Source organism: Canis aureus, chromosome 2 (genome assembly GCF_053574225.1).
Source record: "Canis aureus isolate CA01 chromosome 2, VMU_Caureus_v.1.0, whole genome shotgun sequence".
In the NCBI taxonomy this organism is placed as follows: Eukaryota; Metazoa; Chordata; class Mammalia; order Carnivora; family Canidae; genus Canis; species Canis aureus.
Genome location: NC_135612.1, coordinates 45,209,408 through 45,237,139, shown reverse-complemented (window position 1 = coordinate 45,237,139; position 27,732 = coordinate 45,209,408). Strand labels below are relative to the sequence as shown.

The 27,732-nt window shown below is 41.4% G+C and overlaps 1 protein-coding gene and 1 long non-coding RNA gene across 6 annotated transcripts in view; one reads left to right on the top strand and one right to left on the bottom strand.

The window, feature by feature from the left end:
* The window catches only part of LOC144297130 (uncharacterized), a 200,023-nt gene that overhangs the window by 51,986 nt on the left and 120,305 nt on the right, over positions 1–27,732 (top strand). The gene's annotated exons all lie outside the window — the stretch shown is intronic.
* Positions 1–27,732, bottom strand: part of LOC144297027 (uncharacterized) — a 50,493-nt gene that overhangs the window by 2,835 nt on the left and 19,926 nt on the right. The window contains exons 1-3 of one of the 5 annotated variants that reach the window (XR_013364071.1): positions 21,231–21,456; positions 15,159–15,466; positions 5,354–5,513 (exon numbers count right to left, since the gene is read on the bottom strand). Coding sequence is in view for 3 of the 5 variants with exons in the window: in XM_077870563.1 (XP_077726689.1) it covers positions 835–872; positions 5,354–5,513; positions 8,905–9,018 (312 nt within the window). In the remaining 2 variants the exon portion in view is untranslated. Of the gene's footprint in view, positions 1–773; positions 873–5,353; positions 5,514–8,904; positions 9,290–15,158; positions 15,467–21,230; positions 21,457–27,732 lie in introns of those variants that run through there. The other 4 variants (XM_077870572.1, XM_077870563.1, XM_077870580.1 and 1 more) reach the window with 4 other exon arrangements.

Below are 27,732 nucleotides of genomic sequence, written 5' to 3'. Positions count from 1 at the left end.
CAGGCATCATTCAACCAAGGACAGTTACTTGCTAGGATTTTCTCTGTTCTTGAAGGGCAATTGTCAAATGTGCATCTCTGACATAAGAAGGTGTTGAGTCAGGGTGTTTCTGTGTCAAAGATTGCAGAACCTACTGCAAGTCTAAACTGCCCTTCTTTAACCTTAATATAATCAGGAGGAATTTACGTCAACACTCAGAGCATAACGAGTAAGCTTATCCATAGCTAATACTCAGTTTCCCTGTGTTTCTTTAGAACACCTTACATATTTTATTTTATTTGCCAGATCCCTGCTCTTTTTTTTTTCCGCATAGAAAGATGGAACTCATTGAGAAGAAAACCATTTTAACAAAGAGAATTTCAAAATTGAAATTCAATGGTTCATTTTAGGAAATGCATCCACCTTCTTATCTTTGTTATTCGTCCCACACAAAAACCATCACAGTCTTCAAAAATGTGTCCTTGGGGCAGCCCAGGTGGCTCAGCGGCTTAGAGCCACCTTCAGCCCAGGGCATGATCCTGGGGTCCCGGGATCGAATCCCATGTAAGACTCCCTGCATGGAACCTGCTTCTCCTTCTGCCTGTGTCTCTCATGAATTTAAAAAAAAAAAAAGTGTGCTAATAACTTTTAAGAAATTCTGAATGGTAGCAGAGCAGTGCGTTGCCATCTCTACATGGAGGGCTGGAAGTTTTAGCAACTTCACACTACTGTGCTTTAAAATGGAGGCCCAAATGATCATTCACTTGGCTCACAAATATTGACTGGGATCTCACCTTGAGGTTTTGGTGACTTAATGGCAAAGCAGAGCCATGAGGAATCAGCCTGGAGGCAACCTCAGAGTGCAATCACCAAGTACAAAGTGCAGAAGATTCCTATAGACCATGACCAATAAAAGAAGGCGAAATAAGGAAAGGCATTCAAGTTTGTCATGTATTTAAAATTAAATTTCAGGAAAAGATCATATTATATTTACAGGTAAAAATACAACACTTTAATGAGAAATTTCCAGGGTAGGTCCCAGGAGGGCAAACGAATGAATGGACTTGGGGCAGGAACAGAAATGTTTTCATGCTTCCTTGCCAGCTCAAGTCTTGAAAAAATTACCTCAACGGATCACCCCAGACAATGGAGATGTAGTGTTTCTATTACTCAGTTTTTTTGAAATATAATTGACATATAACATTATATTAGTTTCAGGTGTATAACATAATGATTCATATTTCAAAATGATCACCACAATAAGTCTAGTCAACATCCGTCACTAAATATAATGACAATTTCTTTTCTCGTGATAAGAACTTTTAAAAGATCTACTTTCTTAGTAACTTTCATTTATGTAATACGGTAGTATTAACTATAGTCGCTATGCAGTGCATGAGATCACCAGGATTGTTTTTATTTGTTTATTTATTTGTTTGTTTGTTTGTTTATTTATTTATTTATTTATTTATTTATTTATTTATTGAGGTAGTGACTCTTTCCAAAGCAGCAGCCAAAAGGCAAAGCCCTTAATTCCCCCCTGACCATTGATTGTTTGCTCTGCAAACCTTGGGAAATAGCCATCTCACTCCATTTCTCACCTAATTCTTCAGGAAAATAACCATTGTGAGTGGAAGAGGACAAGAGTCCCACTGATGTACAGAGAGTATGAGCAAATCTTTCATAGACTGCAGAAAAACGCAAGCATAACCATCACTTTGTTAATAATGGGCCCAACTTGTGCGAAGTAGAGTTCTAGGCCATTGATAGGCAGCAGGAAACAAAGCAGACATAAACCTCGTCCACTCGGAGTTCAGATTCTAGTAGAGAAGGACAGACAGGATCAATTAAGCAAATAATTACTTGTTATGCCAGGCAGTAATGCAAAACAGTGAGTGGGAGCAAAGAAAACCAGGAAGTGGTGGAGGACACTGATATTCCACCCAGCATGGAAATGGAAGGTTCTTCCAAAGAGCTGAACCCTTGGGCAGAGACCTGAATGTAATGTGTCAGGGCCATAGACATCTGGAAAAGAATATTTTGGACAAAGGGAACAACAGAGGCAAACACTGCCCACTCATCCACCCACTCAGCCAGGCAGGAGTGTGCAAAGAGTATCTGAGTAATAGAACAGTCTGGCTGGGACAGAGTGAACAAGGCAGGAGGGTGGGGGTGGGGTTGTGGCAGAAAGATGAAATAAAACTTAATCACAGATAAGCAGAAAAAAAGATTAGGAGGCCACTGAGAAGATTTGCTTGGGAAAAAAAAAGAAGAAGAAGGAGAAGGAGAAGAAGAAAAGAAGGAGAAGGAGAAGGAGAAGGAGAAGAAGAAGAAGAAGAAGAAGAAGAAGAAGAAGGAGAAGAAGAAAGAAGAAGGAGAAGAAGGAGAAGAAGGAGAAGAAGAAGAAGAAGAAGAAGAAGAAGAAGAAGAAGAAGAAGAAGAAGAAGAAAGGAGAAGAAAGGAGAAGAAGGAGAAGGAGAAGGAGAAGAAGAAGAAGAAGAAGAAGAAGAAGAAGAAGAAGAAGAAGAAGAAGAAGAAGAAGAAGAAGAAGAAGAAGAAGAAGAAAAGAAGAAGATTTGCTTGGTAAAGATTTGTTGTTTCTAGTAAGATGAGAACTGGAAGGCTTCTAATATAGGAGCGCCATGATTCCAGAGCAAATCTTCAGAGAGGAATACAGAGATGGGATGGCAGTTTGGGCTGATGGTTTGGCCTAAATAACCTTTAAAAGAACAGAAGGAGTTGTATCGGGCTGATCCAATGTGTGGTAGATATTTTGGAATCTTCTGCGCACAATCCCAGTCACACCCCAGTGAAATGACCGCACACAGCACTGGGAAAGTGGGCAAACAGCTCGGCTCCAAATACCGGTTGTAGGAAGATTTAACATTACATGAGCCAATGAATCTTCACCTCTCGAATTTGCCACAAATTCAAGAACTTCCTCTGCCCCCTCAAAACATCTGGATGCTGCCTGCCGGGCCTCAAATGCAAGTGGAAACATCTGGATATCAGCTAAGAGGGGGAGCAGGGTGGCATCTAAATATGATTTCGAACAGTGGCTTGAGTAAAAGCATTAAAAAAGTTTTGCCTTTTATGATATAAATTTACAGTAGACTTAGATATGCTTGCTTATTTTTCCTTCTGCCTCCTTCCCCCAACGAGTACCGCCTACACCATGGGAAAGAGACATGGCTTGATGATCCAGAAATGTAACTCTGTGGCCAAGCAGGCCGTTCCCAGTTGATCTGACTATTAACTACCGAACATGCAGTCTTTTTTGTTCTTTCTCCTTTGGCTAGTTAAGTTCCCCTCTGTGACTCTGGAAATCTGGAATTCCTGGATAATTTTGGCCCTGGCGGATCTCAACTCCCACTCTGCATGCTTTTTGTATGACTGGCTTGCACTCAGGAGGGTCAAGGGAAAAATAGAAGCAGTGTGTATGAGAGGGAGAGATGTGTGCATTAGTCATTTTATTCAGTGCATACTACATTGTCATCGCTGTCAAACACAATAAAACTGCAGCTAAAACACTTAGCTACGTATTGATCTGCTCCCACATCTCCCATAGAGAACTCAGAGGAACAGAGCCTCCTCCGTAGCCACCCTCCTCCACCCCAAGCTTTAATGCAGAGGGGAGTGAGCTTCCTGTAACTGTTTATTTTGGAAATAGTTAAGGAAGCATCTGACCTCACATTTTCCCATTGTTCAGCCATGGCCCTATGATTCCTTATGTGAACTGAAATATAAGAAACATTAGGATGAACTTGGATGGCTCGGATAGAGGCTGGTTGTTCCTAGAGGGATTAGTTTCATTATTATTATTACTGATAAATGATTTCTGGTAATAAGTGTTTTTCCCCCTTTTCACACCATATACCTGCAGCCTTCTTACTCGTAACTGGAATGACAACCACCAGTTATTGAATGTTCACTGCATTATAAAAAAAACTATATTGAGGGTTTACATATATATCCACTTAAATTCTTGTCACATACCTCTAAGGTACATGGTATAAGTGTATTTTACAGATAAGGAAGCTGGCACAAGTAAGAAAGAAAGAGAAGGAAGTGACTTCTTAGAGTCACTCAGAGAGCAGCAGGCAGAGCCAGGATTTGAATCCATGTGTGATGATTCTGAAGCCCAGGTATGCAACCACTTTGCAAGGTCGCGAGCTCATGTCTAGAAGTGGGAAAACATCTTCCTGCTGAATAAATGTGTATGCTGAGCACAAAACCAGAGAATCTGTACTATTACCCCCGCCCTCCCTACGCTCCTCTGTATAAATCAGCATTCCAATTCCCAGCCTCCCTTGCAACACCCATGGTGCTATGAAAATTTGGTTCAAACTCCTGGTGGAGCTTCCATTTTCTGTGTATGTGTGGCGACAAGCCTCCAGCTTTGGGTTGCAAAAGTGGGTTCCCAGTACAGGTTTGACATCCATCAGTGCAGGCCACAGCAGCAATGCAAAAGTTCTAAGAGTCCTCTGCTCATGAAGGAGCAATGACAATGGTCTGCTCATGCTGCAGTCTTGTGGCCCCATACGGGATATGTTTCTGAAAATTTAGAATCTGTTTCTGCAGCCCACCCCCTACCCCCTGCCACACACACAGTGATTCTATGAGCTACCAATTTCCTTTATTAAATACCTTTTCTGCCTAAACAAACTAGAGTGGATTCTAGTGTTTGCAACAATAAGCACAGAGGAAAGACAAATGGGTAGAATGCATATACTTCCCCTTTGGTTGAGATTGTTTCTCTAGTGAACTGTCATTTTATGCCTCCACCACAATGAGCCCCCATAGAAACTCTTTGACTTCCCAGTGAAAGCTCTGAGGCCATCCTATGGGAAAGACATCTAACATCTCCCATTATGGCACGAGAGTCAGAGAATAGAAGCTTGGATCTGTGAAGAGTTTCTCTAGTTGGCAAAAAAAAAAAAAAAGGAAAAGAGGGCTTCGATTTTCCCAGTGGAAGCCTCATCTGCAATGATTACAGATCTGTTCTGTTATTGGCAGGTTTGAAAACGTGGTTCTTTACAATAATGCCCCAATGCCCACTGGGAGTGAAAAACACGAAATTGTACACAATGGTTTTCCACTTCCCTAGAGTTGTGTTTACTACTCTCTGCTGATTCCACACATTTCCAGATAAATTCAGGCTCTACTTCATTTCATTAAAGCAAAATCTGTTCAACTATGTCCGTAGTTGAGTAGAAAAGCTTCCCACTCAAATGTTATTTGTATTCAAGAGCAAGGCATTCAGGCCAGATCTGAAGAGGTGAAGTGTATAATAGCTTTGATCAAGGACAAGCAGGAGCCGAGAGAACCCAACCACAGCTGATTCAAAGGGATACAGAAAGGTAGTTTGGGATACCCGACTCAGTGGTAGCATCCAGCACGCTGTGGTCCAGACAGAGAGGTGGCATAACAGGTGGGTCTGCCACAGGAGGAGCTTGAGTCCAGTATAGATTAGCAAGTAGTAGGAGGTGATTCAAGTGCTCTGACAACATGTGATGATTCCTTTTTCTCCCAATCTGAAAGAAGTTATATTGAACACTGTCAAACATTACTTCGATTTAAAGTAGCAATGCAAATTCATTTAACCATGAAGCAAGACAAAGTTAGATGCCTTAGAAATTCATAATGTCTCTTTGGGGCCATAAAGGTACCACTTGATAGCTTATTACTCCAGAGTTTATAAATTCTGGTGGAAGTGTTTTTATAGCAACCTTCTGCTGTTTCTAGCCTTTGCTTTTGAAAACTATAAATGAGACTAGGTATTTGACAAACTAGAATTTCTAAATTCCCTTAGAGAAATTCCAAACTACCGTGGGTTAAGTGCTAGCATCTCCACTGTGTTGTATTTTTTTTTTCCTCCCTGTTAACATCCAAAAGGCAGAACTCTAACCTTAAAGGAAGCGACATATGATACAAAGGAAGTTTCAGAGTAGAATATAGAGGACAATCCAGCATAATTTTCAGTTTTAGGAAAAAAAATATATTATATATATTATTTATATCAGTTTTCCTAAAAATATATATATATTTAAATATATATTTATACATATTTTATGGTGTGGGCTCAATATGTGTATATGTGTGTGTATATATGTGTATATATATACATAAAATATATATATAAACTTTTAAAGAACATTTCATAGTGGAACATGTTTATGAAGTAAATAAAGTAGCATCCAAAACCACATGACAGTGATCCTAATTTCCTAATTTTTCTTCGCAAAATTCAGGTGAAAAAAGACTGGAAGAACAAAATGCCAACGTATTTTCAAAACTGGAATTTTCAGTGAGTTTCTCTTCTTCTTTATAATTTTCCCAATTTTCTTTATTATTACATATGATGTTTTCATAATTGGAAGATAGGTAGGTCTGACTTAGAAGCACTGAAACAAAACCAAACATGAACCAGGCAATGCTTCTTCATTTTCTAACCTGGTTTGAGGTTCAGAGAAGTGGTCTGCTCTTCTGACCCAAGGTATATTTACTAGGGGTTGGGGGTGAGGGGGAGTAACAGGGCCCTGTTTCCATCAGTAGGGCAAAGTGGAGGATGGAAGTCACAGTATTGAATAATCTACCAAAAAGAAATATTTTATCATGAAGCAATTTGTCTCATATTCTGAGGGCAGCTTCTACAAGGTAACAGAAACCTACTTTAGGATTAGCTAGAAATTACCTCTTACATTCCTGACAACCTCAGTTCTCAACGGTCATTCCCTCTCACGATTTTTGCTCTAATATTTCTGCAAAACCCCCTTCTGCTATAAAGACATCATGTCTTCACAGGCATGTCCTGTTTGCTGGGTGTTTACCATGACAGTCTCTGGCACCTTATATTTCTAAATGAAAAGTCTGGGAATTCGGCCTTTCAGTGGAGAAGAATATTCAAAGTTTTTCCTGTCCCAGAAAATCTGATCCCTCCAAGTACTCTTTAAATTTAGTTTCAGTAAGTTTATTTAATGTGATGAAGATGATTTGATGATGCTGCTGATCATAATGATGATGGAAGATCTAGTTTCCTTAACTGTGAAATGAGGAAATACCTATTTTAGGGTATTAGGGGAGAGAAGGTAACAAGAGGATGGTATAAAAAGCTCACAGCACTGTCTCCCAATGAGTTAATTTTTAAGTACGTGTTCCACTGTGATAACTAGTTCCTAGAAAATAAATTATTTGAAAGGAGGAAAGGAATAGATGGCTATGTCAATACAATGCCTGTGGAATCACAGAGGGGCAGCAGAATGGTGTGGGCTCAAACTAGACTGCTTGGTTTTGAATTTCTTCCTTGTGAAACTTTGGCCAAATTACTGAATTTTTCCACATCTCACAGTTCAGGCTTGGTGGGGCTGTTATGAGGATTAGGCCACGTATTGAGGAGAAAGTCTGGCAAACAGTAATCACTATAGGTAATCGCTAAGGTAAATATCTTCCCTATTCTGACTTGTTTCACAATGATACGCATGAAGTCGCCTAGGGGGAAGCACTCCTGGTTCTGTGAAGTTTATGCCCAGAGTTAAGAGCCTTCTGCTCTGTGCACGTCCCCACACAGGCACACAGAGATTTCTTATATATACATTCCCTCCCTCCCTCTTTCCATAACTAATCAAGCTCCTGATTGTGCCTTGTTCATTTCTGTGCCCCCGGAAACCTAGCACCCTGGATGTCCACACTAAATATTTAATGCCATTAGAAACAGACTACAACTCTTCCTGAGTATGGACAATGGATTTTAGTAATGTTAGGTTGTTTTATCCACCCTGTCCCCCACCAAATACACACAGCATGTACTCTAGCGAAACTCTGGAAGAAGACACATTTTACCTCAAGCATAGAAAGGTATTAATAAATCTGTATTCAGACTTCTTCTTAATAAAATTTACTTAAAATTGTCAGAATTCTAACAATTAAAATTATACCCCTTACTGGAATTACTTTACTCTGCCTAATGCGAGAGATTTCCTTCACTCGAATTTGAACTGCTAAGAAAATCTGACGGAGAAGCTATTTAAACCGGTTCCTTCTATATTGCTAAGAACAAAAACAAACTTCCAAGGACTCTGGCTCACACCTACATTCTGAGTAGAAGAAGCAGAGACTCCGTGGGAACACAGCAAAAACTGCATTGGACTTCCAGGCCTGGGGACTTGGATTCTGGATCAGGTGACCCTGGGGAAGTCACCGCACCTCTCCGGATCTGATTTCCTTCTTTGCACAGCAATAGGCCTGCCAAACCGGTCTAGAATTTAGGCCAAGATGGAACGCAAATACTCCAGAATAATTCCGCCCTATTTGGGTGTGTGTGTGTGGGCGGGGGGCGGGGGGGGGGCGGCAAATAGTAAGGAGGGGGTGAGGAAGTGCCTCTCATGAAATGAGTAACTATAGTGTCTTCTGCTTGCAATTTCTGGATGGAGTTTCTAGATGCTTCAAAACCGGTCTCGCCGTCTGCATTTTCCTGCACAACTCCTGAGCCGTCCACGTGCAGTGGACGTTCCCAGGCCGAGCCTTTCAAGCCTTTCAGCTCGGCACCACCGCCTTCCCATATCAAAGGGGGCTTCCCGCTGAGTTTGTTTACACCATTAAATTTGCTCACACGTAAAGCCGGGAGAATTTGTCCAGGTGTTCACATTCCTGGAGGGTGGAGAAAGTGCCGAGGCCTATATTAGATCAATACCACGCTAGAGTGAAACACAAAGAACCTTTTCCACGGCGTGGCCCCCTCTGGAGATCTGCATTTTAGAGGCAGCCTTGGCAGGGCCCACGGGGCCGTCTGTCACTCTGCTGTGACCCCGGCCGCCCGACCGGGTTGGTCCCGGGGCCGTGGTGCTGGCGGCAGCCGCGCGGACCCCGGAGCACGGCCCGGAGCCCACCTGCAGGCGCCGCCCGCACGGTGCTCGGAGCAGGGCTTACCTGCCGGGCGCGCGCTGTACCTCCGCGGGTGCCGGCCGCCCCAGGTGGGGTCGCAGCACCCGAGCAGCGGACTGCTCCCCCTCTTCTGGCAACAAGAAGGGAAGGCGATCCCATCCCGAGCTACAGGTTGAAACCGGGAGCGAGATCCTGGGCTTCTCCGAGCCAGGTGAAGGCGCTGGCAAGGTCACCCATTCAGTCACCAGGTGGTGCATTTAATTTAAAAGGACTGTTAACCTTGTTTATACAAAATAACACCAATATGCAGAGAAGCAGTAAATCCATTGTCGTTAAACAGCGGGGAGCCTCTGGCGCTGGCAGCCTGCCCACCGGCGCCGCGAACCGGGCTGGCACCGAGCGGAGAGCGGGGAGCGGGGAGCGGGGAGCCGGGAGCGGGGAGCCGGGGGCCGGGAGCGGGGAGCGGGGAGCGGGGAGCCGGGGGCCGGGAGCCCGGAGCCGGGGGCCGGGAGCGGCGCGGGCCGGGTCTGCGATCCCGCTCGCCGCGCCAGGCGAGGCCCGAGCTGGGTGCCCTCGGCGCCCTCCGGATGACTCTCTGCATTCTTGTCAAATATATTTAGAACAAGAGGTGTCCACTTAAAGAGAAACATTTGTTAATCACTTAAATGCAGGCACTTGGCAGCCCTCCAGGTTCACCTTTATAAATATGTAGGATCGGTTTCCAGCCACGCCGGGAACTCCTGAGCAACTTCGCTTTCCCTCCGTGTCCCCTCGAATTGACCTAAGGTGAATGTCCCTAGCACCTTATTAATTTTCTCTCCCAGCGGGTTTTTTCCTAAGTCAATGCCAGCCTCCTATCGGGACGTTGACGGAGATAAATTAATGATGCGCGGTACCGAGAGAGAGAGAGAGAGGGAGGGAAAGAGAGAGAGAGAGAGAGAGAGAGAGAGAGAGAGAGAGGGAGAGAGAGAGGTGTTTCTTTAAGCAGGGGACAGATTAAAGTTAAATTCCTGTTGACGGAGGCGCTGGTGTCGACATCGTCCTTGTTTACCAGCAGCTGTCCCGTTAATGACACTCTGATAACTGGCGGAGGCCGCCCTGCCGTAGGGGGTGAGGCAGATAAAGGGCCCTCTGTTTAAACAGCCCGGTCCTCGACCCCGCTCCGTGTAACTTCCCTGCATTTAACAATCGCGGAAACTGTTCGCAAAAGGCAACCCCGGGTGCAGAGGTTTTCGCTCTCCGACTCGCGAGTGCACGGCGTCAGCCCCGGGGCCGCGGCCGCCAGCCCTCCGCGGGGGCCGATGACAGTCCCAGGAGGCGGGGGTGGGGGTGGGGGTGGGGGCGGGGGCGGGGGCGGGGAGGGTGCTGGGGGAGGGGCGCCGAAGGGCAGAGACGGCTGGTGCGCAAGGTGAGGAGGTCAGCGCTCTGGGTGCCTCGGAGAACTCTTCGTTTTGTTTGAGAAACACTGACGCCCCCCCCCCGCCCCCCGCCCACCAGCCGACAGGGTAGGGACAATGTTACCCAGTTACTGTTCTTTGTGGGGGTCCATTCAGCATGAGGGGTAGCCGCAGGAGAATTGCTTTTTAATACTTGGAACAATCTCCCCCCGCCCCGCATCCCCGTTCAGACTGTAATGCTGTAGGGGACCTTGCCCGGAACCCAAGCTGATATTCTGATCTTACAGCTGAGAAAACAGGTGCTCAGGAAGCTAAGAGGCTTGCCTTAAGTCCACTAGCAAGTTGAGTGGTAGGATGGGGGCTGGCAGCCAGCTCCCTGACCACCATTCTTGTTAGAGAGAGGGATACAAAATATTACACATATTTTATAATATGTCTGTATGATATATTCCCATATCATATGTATCTACATCAGGGTTGGAGGAGGAAATTTAAGGACTGTATATTTAATGTATATATGCACTATGTATAATATACAAACATTTATGCAAAAAGAGGCACATGTCTTTAAATTTCCTCTTACTGTCCTAATGAAATGGCAGACATCAGCGATCTGCTCCGAGGAAGCTAAAGCCCTCACCTGGCTGAGATCCCATCCTGGTAGATCCCTGGGCTTCCCTCTAGACCCGCCCCCACCCTGATTATTTCATGAATACAATCCATTTAAAGATCAACAGTCTTGGAATCCCATAATCTTTTTCATGCTCTAACTAGTCAAGCAGACATACCTCTAATAAAGCAAATGCAGAGAACAAATTTATTTCTGCTCTTAGAAAGGGAAGACGATGTGAAACAAATGATCTAATTTCCACTCATCTCAGTTTTCTCACCTATGGGACGTTCCATAGCCAACCCAAGGTGATTTTCAGAGGGGGAGGGGGGCGTGGAATTAAAAGACAGGCAAAGTATTTTGAGATGCCCGGTAGAAAGATGTTAACATTTTTATCTATATGATTTCCTCAGGGAAGTTCTTTTCCGTATCTTTAAGGATGAACCACAATAATGTATTTTCCAGGGGCCTACAATAACATGAGGTTTATCACTCATATTTCCAAACTATAGTGACTCCACAATGTTCTCTTTATTCTAAGGTACTAAGAAATTACCCTTTGTATAAAATTTAAATGTAGCTCATAATCTCTTTATGTCATTTCTTTAATTAGCTGTGATGGGTAGAAGTGTACTCCCTAAATGAATATGTTGGAGTCCTAATGCCCGGTACCTCAGAATGAGACCTTATTTGGGGACAGGGTCTTTACAGAGATAATCAAGTTAAAATGAGTTCTTCAGAATGGGCCCTAATCCAGTATAACTGGTATCCTTGTATAAAAGGGAAATTAAGGGACTCCTGGGTCGCCCAGTGTTTGAGCCTCTGTCTTCAGCTCAGGTCGTGATCCCAGGGTCCTGGGATTGAGTCCCACATTGGGCTACCCGCAAAAAGCCTGCCTCTCCCTCTGCCTGTGTCTCTGCCTCTCTGTCTGTGTCTCTCATGAATAAATAAATAAAATCTTTTTTAAAAATAATAAAGAAAAAAGAAATTAAAGCACAGAAATACATATAGAGGGAAGAAGATGTCTCCCAAGGGCCAAGGAGAGGAGCCTAGAACCAATCCTTCCTCATGGCCCTCAAAGGGAACCAGAGCTGCCAATACCTTGATTTTGGACTTCTAGCCTCCAGAGCTGTGAGACTATAACTTTCTATCATTTAAGTCTTAATCTAAGACTATCATTTCTATCACTTAAGCCACCCATTCTGTGGTGATTTGTTACAGAGCCCTGCAAAACTAATATACCAACCAACTTTTTAAAAGATTTTTTGTTTGAGAGAGAGAGAGAGAAAGCACCAGCATGCATGCACACTCAAGGGGCAGGGAGTGGGCAAAGAGGAGGGCCAAGCATCTGAGAAGGGGAGACCCACTCAGGCCTCGATCCCAGGACCTGAGCGGAAGGCAGACACTTAATCAACTGAGCCACCCAGGTGCCCCTATACCAATCAATTTTAACCATCTTCAGTAATGTTAAAAATCACCTAGAATCAATACTTTAAAAATGTATAAAACAATTTCAATGGCTTAAAGTGATAGTTGAAGTGTTACATGTAATGGAAGGCAAATAGAACTAATAGTTATTATATATCTACTCTATCCTGAGCAGGATTTAGGGAATCTTTGTTCATTTTAATTGTTTAACCATGCTTTCAATAATAAAATTTTATCTAATTCAATAGAAACACATTTTTTACAGTAAAAACATTTACAGTAAACATGAGTAATTTAAATGAGTACCAATTATAGGGATTGTACCTTGCTTAGCATATTTCATCAAATTACATATTATAGAAGGTAGAATCTTCTCTACATTATGAGCAATGCTATTTGTTGAATTCTTCTCCATCATTTCACCCACACTTTTGATGTATAATATAATTGCTGGTTGAGAAGTTTATAGTAGGTTTTGTCAAGGACCCAATTGTGAACAGAGATTACAAATAAGCACAGTCAGTCAAGAAGGTTTATCAAGTAGGTAGTCTGTATAATGTCCTAGAAGGAAAAGAGAAAGATACGGAGTCTGCACCTCCTATCTCCAGAGTCTAACTGGTGAAAAACGCCCAAAAGCAAGTCAAGAAAGCAAATTAAAATTATACTTATAAACAGTACCTCCCCAGTCCAAAAGAAAACAAACTCAGATCCCACAGATCCCATATGCCTGCAATAACCTGTCCCAGGTTACACCTGCTATGTAAGCTTCATTGTTAAGAGCACCATCATTCACTTCCCAGAATGTCCAGTTTAGATTAAAAAAATCTGTAGTCACCCAACCTCAGAGTTTCTCAATCTCAGGGCTTTGAACATTTTAAGCTGGCTAAGTCTTTGTTCCGGAGGGCAGTCCTGTGCATGCTGTATGTTTAGCAATATCCCTGGCCTCTTCTGCTAGATGCCATTAGCGTTGCTTTCACTCAGTTGTGACTACCAGAACTGTCCTCATATATTGCCAAATGTCCCCTGGGGGTTATTTTGCTAGAGAATCACTGTTCTAGTCCAAGATTATACAAAGGTTAGAAGAGGGTGTGTGCAGGAATGATGATTAAACCATGCAAAACCATCTTGAGAAGGTTCAACTTCAATATCTGCAGATAAGGAACTTGAATTGGCTGAAAACTAGGGAGGGCATTCTGCATATGTAAGGTTGGCAATGGAATAGAACAAGTTGAAAGTCAGAAGACTGAGAGAAGGCAGTAACCAGGAGTATAGATCGGGGCATTCAGCAAGTTAACCAACCTGTTGACCAAGCTACAGCTATATCCAAGTGCCCATCTAGAATGTTTTTAAAAAACAATATGTTACTAAAATCTTTTGACCTGTGGGCATTTCCAGTTCTTGACATAGTATACCAGAATTAGGCTGGTTATGCTACTTAGCTTCTTCAACACAAATAGAGAGGTAGAGGGTGACAGGCCTCCTCAAGCTTTTCCTGAGATTCTCTTTCCTGAGCAGAGGCGAGCATGAGTTACAGTCACTATAGCAAATCTTATTTACTTAGCACCTCCTATATCCCAGATGTTTTTCAGAAATTATCTAGTTGAATCCCTCAAGACCTTGGCAAGGACGGCATTAACTTCCCCGGGGCTCAGTTTCCTAAACAGCAGAATAAAGGTAGGTGATGTCACACATCTACCGAGTGTTAGAGCCATGACTAGAACCCGGGTTCCGCTACACCAAGCCCCACAACATTGGCAAGTCACCAAGCAGAGGAACCCAACCAGCTGATGAGTAGAGGAAAGAATGATCATTATTTATACAGAGACTGAAAAATGGGGAAGTGGGGGGGTAAGACTCGCTCCTCTTTACTTCAAATTAATGCTTAATTACAGTAGATTTCTTCATCAAAATGAAGCGATCTTCATCTGGTTTCTTTCATTTAGTTGTTAGACAATCATTTGGGATTAGTGGTTTCTAGGCTGGTTGATGTTTAATGGAGGTATATTAGTATGATTCCGAGCATTGGCTGTGGTAAAATCCCTTAAAATGAAGACTTAGGTTTTTAATTTTTGTTTAAGACTCTCACAGGCAGGGATATTCAATATCTAGAGGCAGGCTCTCCTCCCATCTCATCTTGGTCTTACTTCTTCACTGACTACGTAAATTTAGTCACACGTGCAGCTAGAAGGAAGTTATCTGGTTACAAGGAGATCGCCATGAGGACATGAGTGGTGTCAGGTATTAACATCACTTACTTTCCTTTGCCCTCTACCTCACTCAGTCAACTGGGGAAAAACAGAATCCTCACAGCTCTGGGCTTATGGAAGAGAACTTTCATTTAAATGTAATCACCTGTGATTTGTACTAAGGAGAATTAATATGTCCACAGAGAGAAGTGAGATGCAAGCTGTGCCAGAAAGTATGCTTTTTGCCTGTCCAGGTTGCACCAGCATGATACCTTACATCTACTGTTTCATTGTATCAGCTCCCAAAACCCAGAGGCAGGAGACATTTTATAACTCCATAATTTAGGTGAAGAAAGGGAAAGAAGATCAAGAGAAATTAAACAACTTGCCCAACGTCATATGGCTAGGAAGTAATATGGCTACAGCACATACCCTGGTCTATCTTCTCCCAGAGCCTATTATTCTTTCCACTAATGCAAGTAATTCAAAGAAAATCTAGCTATTTAACGTAAGAAAATGAGCAGATCACATTGCCAGGCTACTCCAAAAAAGACAAGGTGAACCCTAGGTCAACAAAGAGGTACCAAAGCTTTCAGGTTCCCAGGATGCAGCTCGCATCAGCACCCTGCAGTGTGCTAAATGACACCCCCTCCTAGAAGAGCGGTAGTTGAACATTACCTTGTTGTCTGCAAGACTTAATGACTCCAATTCCAACCCTCGGGATGTAAACATTATGCTAGACTGTGGCTTTAAGTGATCATTTCCAACATAGATGATATTGCAAAAAGTTCAAGGAGAAGCAGGCAAATTCACTGGGATCTGAGCACAGGGTTTTTTTCTCTTGCTCAAGCTCCCATGCGTGTCTTCTTCAGGGACCCTCAGAGAATGAGACAGTCAGCTCTTCCCCAACTGGATACAGTCTTATTCTTGGATGGGTCACTTGTCCACATGGACAGCAGCTTCGTGCAAGGTCACAAGAGAACAAGCTGCAAGGGAGAGAGGAGGCTGGAGGGTTTCACATGCTGCCCTTTTAGCTCTCATTCTTCTGCTCATCAAGTGCTCTGGGAGAGGGTTTGCAATAGGAAGATCTACCTGTCTGTTCCACAGGGAAATATGAATGTGAGGGAGCATTTAAAATCATGTGAAGGGGCCCATAAACATCTAAATGTATGCAGGTACCTATGTATTGCTTGAACAAATACTTACCTGCTGTCATTTGCCCTACTAGGAACAAAATCCATTTTGTAGGACAAAGAGAAACCCTTGATGCAAATATAGATCAAAGGATGATACAAGTCGGGGAGATGCGATGTTCTATAGCGTGTTCATACAAGGTCTTCCCAAGGAGGTAACATGAGAGCAGAAAACCAAGTAAAGCACAGGAATGACCCATAGGGTACCTGGGGAAAAGAATGTTCTGGAGAGAGGGACAATAAAAAATCCCTGCAGAAGGGGGCCAGTGGTGGAAGAATGGAGAATATAGACAATGAATGAACTACTGGGATATCTACTTCATTAATTTTAACTTTTATATAGGATTTCTTATGGGAATAAACTGTGTTCACGAATTCCTCTGTTGACATATGGTCAAGTTGTTTCCAGGTATTCGATGTCATAAGCTATGGTGAAACGGGTACCACTTTCTCTAACATGATACATCAAGAAGTGGCATTATTGCTGGTCCCAGTGATTGAGGGTCTTCTGCTTCATTACATGTTACAAAATTACGCTTCACAGTATTTGTTCTAATTTACAGCCCCTACAACATTATATGAAAACTCTCTTTTCCTCACCTTTTCTCCAGTATTCGGTGTTATCTGATTTTTTTTTCCTTTTATGCCAATCCGTTGAGTTTGAAACAGTCTGTCTTTGTCATTTTATCTATATTCCCCTCATCACAAAGCAAGGGGAAGGGGTGCATTTTTGCCCAATGTTTCTTTCTTGTTGATTCAGGTTTCCTATCTTATGATTAACTTTCATATTCTTTGCTCATTTTTCTAGGGAACTACTTATCTTTGATTCATTTGGAAGACTTTTTAATATGTCATTATAGGAATTATAAGTATTAACATCTATAATCTCAGAATGTAGGTTTTTTTTTTTAAGATTTTATTTATTTATTCACGAGAGACACACAGAGAGAGGCAGAGACAGAGGCAGAGGGAGAAGCAGGCTCCATGCAGGGAACCCGATGTGGGACTCAGTCCTGGATCTCCAGGATCACACCCTGGGCTGAAGGTGGCGCTAAACCGGTGAGCCACCGGGGCCGCCCCAGAATGTAGGGTTTTAAAAATATTATGAGGTGTCCATAAACAAAGGGAAGAATCTGAATTTAATCTAATCAAATTTGTTAATCTTTTTTACGATTTGCACTTTCCGTGTTTAAAAAATTATTTCCTCTCATGACATCGTAAATATATACTCTTTCATTTTTGTGTAAGAATTTTAAAGCTTTGCTTCCTGATTTTAATGTTTGAAGTTTATTTCTGTATATGTATATCGATATGTTTCCTTTCACAAGAAAGCCTATTCTTTCCTTATTGGTGTTCAAAACCACCTCTTACCCACTCCCCAATGTGTATGTGGGTCTGTTTCAGTGATATTTGTCATACCACTAGAACACTATTTTGAATGTGATAACTTTAAAATAATTACATCCCTTACTGGATGTGTGCTGCTTATTATTCTTTCTCTTCAAAATCACCTGAGCTATTTTGAGTCTTGACTCTTTAAGGTGCACGAACTAGTTCCATATGAACTGACTAGCTCTGTGGGGAAAAAAAAAAAAAGTTGAGATATTAATGAAAATTTTAGATTAGTTTTGGGATAATCGATCTCTTTAGGAAAATAAATCTTATCTATGAATATATCTCCATTTATATAAGTCTTTCTTGTGTCTTTTCAATACCATTGAACAATAATTTCCACGTAGATCATCCATTTCTTTTCTTTTCTTTTTTTTTTTTTTTAATAAAGTTCTAAAGTTTTTTTTTTTAATTTTATTTATTTATGATAGTCACAGAGAGAGAGAGAGGCAGAGACATAGGCAGAGGGAGAAGCAGGCTCCATGCACCGGGAGCCTGACGTGGGATTCGATCCCGGGTGTCCAGGATCGCGCCCTGGGCCAAAGGCAGGCACCAAACCGCTGCGCCACCCAGGGATCCCTCCATTTCTTTTCTTAGATTTATTCTTAGATACGTGGTGGATATTGAGCATGGAATCCTTGAAAGATTGTATTTTCTGATTGACCATGCTGGGATTAAACCACACAATTAATTATATGTATTGATGTTTAAATTTTGACCTTGTATCTGTCAAATTTCTAAAATTCTTTTACACTATCAAAAAATTAAGCTGTCTCTAATCATAATAATTTTTCATTCCGATAATATGGTTCACATTTCTTTTACTTGTATAACGTGCTGTCTAGAACCTAGAGATAGTAATAAGGAACCTCATTGTCTTATTCTGCACTTAGAAGGGAATATTCCTGATACTTTCGCAACAAACATGATTTTTGTTTTACGTGTTTGTCGATAAATTTACCAAATTAAGAAAGTTCCTTTTGTTTCCAAAAAGCTCAAGGAATTCTGATAATACTTGTGGAAATTCAATTATCATTCCTGGACTGGGATCAGGCATGTAATGAATGTGGTCCATTCTCTATCAATAGAATGATAAATAGTAACAATATAAATGTCTAAATGTTCATACTTTTTATAGATGACATACTTGCTAATTGCTCTTCTGTGAGCTAATATTTGGGATTTAGTAGTGGAAGAATGTGTAACATTTTCTATGAAAACAGTCTCTTTAGGTTTAGAATAGTCTCTTTTGAACATCATCACTAATGTTTTGCTCTAGATCCCTAGAGAGATGAAATTCTATCTCTTGTTTCACAAAAGCAATGCTGAGAGCATCCAAATGCAGAAAATTATATTTTAGAAAATTCTCACAAAAGCTCTGCAACTAAGTTCTGGTTTCAAATCTCTTATTCTAACAGCAGCTCAGAAATAACCCAGTTGGTGGTTCAAGTGGCCTATCGAGGTAATGTCCACATTTCTAGATTAATTTACTTGAAATAGTATATTTTTCAATAACTTTGTTGACAAGTCCAAAAATATTTACAAGGTTTTATCTTGTTTGGATTTTACTACTAATCACACCCAGTTCTCTGAGGGTGGGAAATGACATCTTTTTAGTTAAATATAACTGAAATTGGAAAATGATACAGTAATTTCAAAACTTTCAGGAATGCAGTATACAACTATTTGAGGGAAAGTGAGAAAGTGTGAGACTGGATTACTGGAAATATACTGGGGTAATCCACAGATTGAAAGAACTAACTAAATGAGTAAGGTACCTTGAAAGATCCTCCAAGGATTAGAACCAGATACATCAATATTATTTTCTCTCATTCTCATCTCTTCCATTCATCTATCATATTTCTAATCCCTGCTGCTCTCTCTGAGCCTTTCACCAGTATAGCAGAGAACTTTCTCCAGTAGTGGAGAACACAAATGTCCTGTATAATGTCCAAGAGGTTCCCCAAGACCACTCTCGGGTTCCATAATTCACTAGTAGGACTCACAAGACTGAGAAAAGTCATTATACTCATGGTTATAATTTATCACAGAGAAAGGATATAGATTAAAATCAATAAAAGGAAGAGGCTCATAGGACAGGACCCAACACATACTAGGCATGGAGCTTCCAGTTGTTCTCTCCCGGTGGAATTACGTGGATAGCACGTACTACTCTCAGTAACAATATGTGGCAACAAGTATAGAATACTATCAACCAGGAAAGCTCACCCAAGCTTTGTTATCCTGAGTTTTTATTAGGAGTTGGCCATGTAGGTAGGTTGATTACCCACATGAATAACCTTAGTCTCTAGCCCCTCTAGAACCTGATTTGGTACCACAGGACCCAAGGCCTTCCACCAAAAATTACACTGTTAGCATAGAATATCTGGCCTGGCTCAAGACCCTTCAGTAAACAATGACACTTTTATCAGGCAGGACACTCCAAGGGTTTAGAGATTACCTCCGTCGAGCTGAGGGCAATGGTCCAACCTTTCTGTAGGCAAAGGTTAGTTCTTTATTGCACATCCTGACTCACAGTGTCACATTTATAAATCTAAAAAGGAAGAATTGTATTCTTTGCTAGTTGTAGTAAAATACACCCCAGTAAATAATTCTGATAGGCTCGGCTTGGGCCACCTGCTCACCTCTGTGCCAACCACTTTGGTTTCCGGGAATGGGAAATATGACCCTCTCCATTTTGCCATGTGTTCTGCTTTGAAGTAAGGGAACTGGATCAGTTACCAGAAAAATCTCATTTGTCAATGAAAATAACTACAACAATTATTACAACCACCACCTTGGGTATTAAAAAGGGGGAAAGGCATAGGTATTATCTGGTTCTTCGTATTTTAGATTAAGTTTTGTTTGCTTAACCCAAGGTACCCATAGATCTAAGGCAAGTAGGTATTCTGTTAAGTTAACTAATTGTCTGTATGATATCAGACATATCCAGTCAATTCTTTCATATTGGTGTTATCAGTGGGAGAAAATACGTCAAAACAGCCATGAGATGGAGATTTTTATTTTTCCACAATTTTGGCCACTCTGACTATAACTCAGACTGTTTTTAAAAATTTTTGTTTTGTGTACTATGATTCCTCTTTGAGATATCATTACTTGTGGTTAGAACTAAAATTCCATTTTCTCTCCTTTCCCCTATAATGGAATTTTAGTTCTAGTTTGATTATTATAACTCAAAAGTATTATGAGTTTTAAAGCAACAGGATATTATTAGAAATTTGGATTTTAAAAAATATTGTCAGATCTTTCAAAGCAGTCATTTAACTTATTACTCTATGGTTTAATTCTATACTTATTGATGCTTTTAGAGAGAATAAATCTTAATATGGAAAACTCTGGGTATATCAAACTGCTAAGAAATATGTCCTTAAAAGCATTCTCTTAAACCTGTTTCCTGTAAACAAAACAGCCCCAGATATTCCTTGAAGTGATTATCCAATTAAACTCTGGTAACAGAGGTTCCTGATATTTTTTAAAAATAAGTATTTTTGACTTGAAAAAAGTGCCCTAGATTTAATAGGGTATCATACAACATAGGTCTGTGGCACTCGTGATTTTAGTTGAGTTCATTAAGAAACTAGACGCAAAACAAAAAAAAAAAAAGAAACTAGACGCAAAGTAAATATTAGCACATAAATAAAACTACCTATCAGGGCAATGTACTTGGCTGACTGCAGGCTTAAGAAAATAACAATAATTATTATAATAATAAATCACCTAGTCTCACAATAATCCAATTTTTATATACTTATTTTATAAATGCAAAAGATGCCTGTCAAAGAGCAGCAGGCACATGGCTCCAAGGGCCATAGGTAACAGGTGGCAACAGATTTAAATTCAGAGCCCTATGCTTGATCAGGTAACCTGAGGAAGACAAGATCACCCCAGGAAATCATTCTCAGTCTCAGGCTCCCCCTTCAACACTGGTTTTGTACAACAACAAAGTCAGTGATTTCAGAGGTCAGACTGACTTTTCCTGTGATCATTCGTCTGCCATGATCATCCAAGGGTTCCTGCGTTCACACCTCTAAGCATGTGGTGCTGTGGAGAAGGTGTAGAGGAAGAAGGAAGGAATATTACTACCTCTGGAGGGGGACAGGATAATCCTGTCCTATCATTCTCTAAGATTCAGTTCAAATCTTACCTTCTCCCCAAGCCTTCCCAACTGTCTCAAAGTAGGAGCTGTCAACCACTTTGCCAAAGATCGACCAGGTTCTGGTTGGCAGACAGCTGGAGTCTCTTCATCCATGGCTCCCAATTCCTGTGAATGCTAAGCTTTATCAACCCCCCGACTAGACAGCCCCCTGTCAGGACAGTCACCAGGCAAGAAACAAACATTATCTATGGCCATGGTTTCATTTAGACCTTGTTAGCAGTTAAGACAGTTCTGATAACATTTTTTAAACCATCTGGTTATTTGTGCATTTTCAAGAAGTTGTATGTTTATTTTTCTTCATGGCTTGAGTTCAGTTGTTGCTATTTATCTTGAAGTAAGACTAAATATTTTAAAATTTGGAATGACAAGCTGATACGGCCCAAATTCTTTGGCCTCACCAAATTCCAATTTTTTTATAAGGACGCAGTGTGCAAATTTATTTTGGAAAGGCCAGTTGCCCCAGAAAGTCATTCTGAAGCTAAGTGGATTTATAAAGCCTATATATATATATATATATATATATATATATATATATATATATATAGGCTGTTAATCCTTTTTCCAATTCCCTAATGCTCATAATGTATTAAAAAAAAAAAAACAGAGAATGTAAGCAGGTCCAAGACATGCCAAAAATAAAATCTTAAGGTTTCAAGTCTTTACAGATTGTGTCTCCTCTCATTGGTGTTTTGAAAACGTTTTAATCTGAGAAGGAAAAATAATTCTATCACCAGTGATACGTTGAGTTCATGCAGGGACTTTTTTTGGTAAAGTGCTCGAATTAACTTTTCATTTAGTCTCAAGATCAGTAAGGAAAATAAACAGATGACAATAATGATATTAGCATGTTTTTCAAACACTGTGTCAGACACTTGACACATATCATCTCATTTAATCCCACAGAAAGACAGTTTTAATTACCTACTTAGAAGGAAAGAAACAAATTTGAAGAAATGGAGTGAGTGGTTAAAATGACACACAGATGATTAGAGTTTAAAGCCGGGGTTGTCCATCTCTAACCTTCGATACTGTACTGTGGCAGTTATGCCAACAGGGCTTATGATCAGGACTGTCATGGGGCATACAGCCTGGAGCAAATCCTCCCTCCCTCTCCACCTCACCTCACACCATCAAAGGCTAAGGGTCACCAGCCTGTCGTGCATCTGGTTCATGTCCATCCAGGATAGGATTAGAGAGGTGTTGCTCTTCATGTAAACGTTTCTTTGAGTACTGGATTCACCTATGATAGCAATAAAACTACACTCCTTATTTTAAGTAATTCAAATTAGAACTTCTTCTTCAAGACATGAATTGAACATGAAACGTTGTATCTTAAGGCCAAACTGATTCCCTCCTAGCAAGGATTATACCACTGCTCCATATCCAATTTAACATTTTCTTAATTTGGTCTACATAGAATCATAGAATTTGGAGTTTGAAAAAGACCTGTGGGATTCATTCTGTTGATTCCAGTAGAAGTGATCCAGCTGGTTAAGAATTTACTTCTTACTTTTGGAAGATGTTTTCCCACTAGATTTAAATTGGGTTGTTTTTTTTATCATGACCTGTATCACCAATGTCATTCTTAAAGTATACACAAACTTATCATCTGCAATCAGATCTTCACCATGTACACACCCATTCAATGGTTGTTTATTGCTACCCCAGACAAAAATGACCCCATACATTAGGTATGTGGTATATATGTCACAGACTTTTTTTTTTTAAGATTTTATTTGTTTACTCATGAGAGACACACAGTGAAAGGCAGACACAGAGAGAGGGGGAAGCCGGCTCCCCGCAGGGAGCCCAATGCGGGACTTGATCCCAGAACCTTGGGATCATGACCTGAGCCAAAGGCAGATGCTCAACCACTGAGCCATCCAGGTGTCCCTATGTCACAGATTTTACCAAATTTGTGCATTGCTCTGGCTTCTGGCATGAGACATGCTCAGGTGAAATCTTTCCCCTAAGTGTAATCTTGTAAATGAGTGAGAGAATTATCAGCTTCATCTCTAAACACCAGTTTTATAGTTTAGGCTTGCAGACACCAGCTGCTCCCTAAATACAAGTTTGTTGAAATGATGGAAGCCACCAGTAAATATCCAAATCTATTGTTTCCAAAATATCTCTGGAATGTAACATGTTTTTAGTTTAATAATAATTAAGTAGACTCTTGGACTCAATACCATGTTTGAAGAAATACTTAAGTAGTGATAACAGGTATGGTACACCCAAAACACAGCCCCACACCCTGATTTGTCTTTGATGTAGTCAGTTTTAGAGGCATTTAATCACTGAGAGCTCTTCTAGGCAGAAATGTGCATGCCGTCCATGCTTCCCAAGCAGAAGATCTAATTTCTGGCCTTCAGTTCCCTCCTACACACCCCTGGGACCTCTTTCAGCATCTTCCAGGGCTCTTCTGCTGGTCTGCACACATGGAATGGGGAAAAGAACTATACACTTCATAGCAGAAGAAGCTCTGGCTGGAGAGGGAGCTAGAGATGGCCCCAGGATATGTAGATACGTGCCCACCTGTCCCCCAGGGCTCAGATCCAGGAGAGGCAAAACCATGGGCCTCAACTAGAACTGCACCTGTACTTCACTTTACAGAGGAGAAAAGAAAGACTCTGGGCACTGGCCCTTAGCTGCGGATCTACCAGACTCCAAATCTCTGGATTTCTTATCCAGTACAGCATCATTTATAACAGTGGCCCCCAAACTGGGGACCCCATACTCTTAGGAATTCCCAAAAGAAGCAGTGGAAACCTGCAATTTTCCCTACATTTTGAAATGCCTAAGAAACCTCACATTTTTCAATGAAGCCACATGGTGTACTTAATAAATGCAGTGGGGTATTTTTCAATTAATGATATTCATGGGGAGTCAGAAGCAGATAATTAAAGTGGCCCTTGCACTATAGCATATAATATGCTCTGAAGAGCTGTGGGAGAGCATGAGCTTGCATGCACATATTTTACATGGCCACATGGGTGGATATCCGTGTGCATGTGCCAGCTTCCCAGAGTGTTAATAACCATTCACCCGACAGGTCTGTGTAGCCACAGCCACCCCCTTTAGGAGAGTGGCGGCTTTTGACTGAGGTCACGGGCTCTCAGATTTCCATAAAATGAACTCAACGGAAACCAACAAAAAGGGAAGGGAGGAAAAAAGAAGAGACAAAAAGAGAAAACACAAAGGGAGGTCTAAGAATTATTCAAGCATCTACTTGTTTCTCTTGAGCTTTATGACACCTGACCTCACCTGATAATACACCAAGATCCAATTGCAAAGTAAAGAGATTTGCTATGGAACTGGCTGAAATGGTTTCCCCACATTGCAAATAGGAAAGAAAAAGAACCAGTTGTTCCTTTTCAAAAAGGATAGGCAAACGGGACGTCTCTGGCACCCCCAGGCAGCCAGATCTATATGGTATGCATCCTGCCCATTCCCAGAAGGGAGATGAATGGGGGAATGAGCGCACAGGATCCAGGGATTTGCTGATCGATCTCCATCAACCTTTATCAACAAATGTGATCTCTTGTAATCAGCATGTGCCCTTACTCAGGGTCTGCTCCCCGAGCGGGATCCTAGCACTGACTCGGGCCTTGCTCCCAGCCCCACTGGCTCTCCTACGTGGCCCCATTCAGTTGGCATGGTGCTCCCGAGCAGATGGGCACGAAAGCAACCTGCCAGGAAAACAGTATGTGCATCGTGTTAGTAGTTTAGAGGGAGGCTTACCATCCCAGAATTCCAGCTGAGAAGTTTGGATCATATAGTTCTATGCCTGGGAAAAGAAAAAAAAATGTGGCTACTCTAACTCTTCTCATCTTATTTTTCTAGGATTTATTCATGAGTAGAAAAAAACCCACAACTTTCACAGGAAGTTGAGATTAAAAATAATTGATGCTTAAAACTTTAGCATTAGGATTTCATTTTTCAGATAATTTTTCTTGGTGCCAAAGAACCCCCCCCCCTTCAAAGGAAATATTATTCAGAGCCTCAGATATAGCAAAAATAAACAGCCAGGGTGGCTTATGGAAGGATGCTGGGCGGAAGAAGGGTGGGTCCTCATCCTCCCTCTACAGCAGTCTGGGGCTTGGAAGAATATTTTTTAAAAGCTGCTGGAAAGCACCAATCCCTGTCAAGCTGAAAATGTCCCCTGGAAGGATACCCATTTGTATTCTTATCAAGCATTTATACCTTGTGTGAATAAATGCATAGATAGCGAGTCTTCTGGACGTTATGTAAATAATCAGTTCTTGAACTGTGTCAGTGCTCCCATGGGAATTGGAAGTACAGAAGAGCATTGTATGGCCCCCATTTCCCAGGGAGCAGACTCAGCCTTGGGTTCAGTTTTAACAGCATTGAGCCCCTAATATTGCAATAAACCCAAGAGATACACAGCTGAAGCCCAGCAGAGCATTATTCAGCTGGCAGCGTAGCCCTGGCTTCTATGACAATCCAGGACCTCATGGAACAAGGAAATGAAGAGCCAGATGCCCTGTCATACAACAGCTCCCCCAACTCTAACGCTATTCTTCCCAACCATGAGCAGACTGTACAATTTATGCCCTAGAGGTTGCCCAGAGTTCAGAAGCAGTTCACAAATGTGTCTTGTTTGGCTGTCATAGGGTATGATATGATATGATATGTAAAATGAAGTATACATATAAAATAAAATGTACATATAAACTAAAGTGTACATATGAAATATGTGTCTATGATACAACACACATATGTATAAAACAATATGCATATCTAATATATGTATATATATACACACTTATACATGATGCATGTATATATACATATATATCCTATATATATCCAATATTTTTTAAATCTAGAGATTCCATCTTTTAAAATTACAGATAATGCACCAAGTCAGGATCCCCTTATTCACATGGAAATAGTAGATAGAGGCATGGCTTCTCCTCCAGAGGTGCAAACGCTCTTGGGTTTGCCTCACCAAAGCTATTTCATTGCTTTTGGGAGAATGAAATGAAATAATATATGGAAATAACATCAAAATGTTTCTGGCCCATACTAGGTGTGCTATCGACGGTGGCTATTACCATTTATTTATTTGCCTGTCCAGATGAGGCATTTTGGGTTTTCACTCCTGTTTTACATACAGAGTCTTGTAGAAACCACTGGAGAGTCTACATTACCTGCACCGTAAACATAATATACGGTTGGGCTATATTTAGTTCAATTAATGTCCAATAGAGGAAAGTAGAACACAAGAAGACAAAATGGGAGGCAGGAAGAGTTATAAGCTATTTTGGGAAACTGGGAAGAAAATTCAAGTTGGACTCAACTTGGACTCCTCTTCCCAGGGCCCTTTCCCCTCTCACCACAGCCTTTCCTCCACCTAGCTGATCTGCTGCAGCTTCCTTCCTCCTCCCCCTAAGAACATTACGTGTCTTCACAGTCTCTCCAAAATTTCCAAGTTACTCATCCCACACGTCTTTAGGTGGATGCAATCTAATCATGGTAGAATCTGGAAAAAAGAAACAGTTGGACTAGGCAATCAATGCCCTTTTTGGAGTCATCTTTGCTAAGACATCAGGCAGTAAGCTACAGTATTGCAGGTGTAAAGAAGAAAGGGAAAGAAAGCAAGCTACTCAACCATACTGCAAACGTTTATGATTCTATCTTTCTTTGCCAATAGGTAGTTGAATCCTAATTATTTTTATATCCCCAAATCTATGTTAGAGTTATTCCATCGTATGCTTAAGCAGGGGCACCTGGGTGTCTCAAAGGCTGAGCGTCTGCATTTGGCTCAGGTCGTGATTCCAGAGTCCTGGGATATAGTCCCACATCAGGCTCCTAGCAGGGAGCCTGCTCCCTCTGCTTGTGTCTCTGCCTCTCTCTCTGTGTGTCTCTCATGAATAAATACATAAAATTAAAAAAAAAAAAAACAGCAGCACAAAAGTATACCATACTGGCCACTCCTTCTCAGCCCCCTACTCTAGATCCTCTTGAAATAACCCTGACTCTCACCTCTTCTCTGACTGTATATTTTCATTCATGCTTGATGGTCTCATTCCATTTCTCTTTTTTTAAGATTTTGTTTGTTTGTTTGTTTGTTTGTTTGTTTGTTTATTTGACAGAGAGAGAGAGTACAAGTAGGAGAGGGAGAAGGAAAAACAAGCTCCCCATTGAGGAGGGGGCAGGATGCAGGGCTTGATCCCAGGACTATGGGGTCATGACCTGAGTCAAAGGCAGACACTTAACCAACTGAGCCATGCAGGTGCCCCTCTTATTCCATTTCTTGGCTTTAAACACCATCTATCTATTCTTGACTCACAAAGCTCGATCTCTAGACTTTGCCTCTCCAATGAGCTCCAGACTCATGAATCCAACAGCCTACTGAACATCTTTACTTAGATCTTAAATATATACCTTAAACTTAATGTGGCCAAATCAGATCTCATGGTTTCCCCACACCTCAGACTTCCATTCTTGCTCTTCTTAGTACATG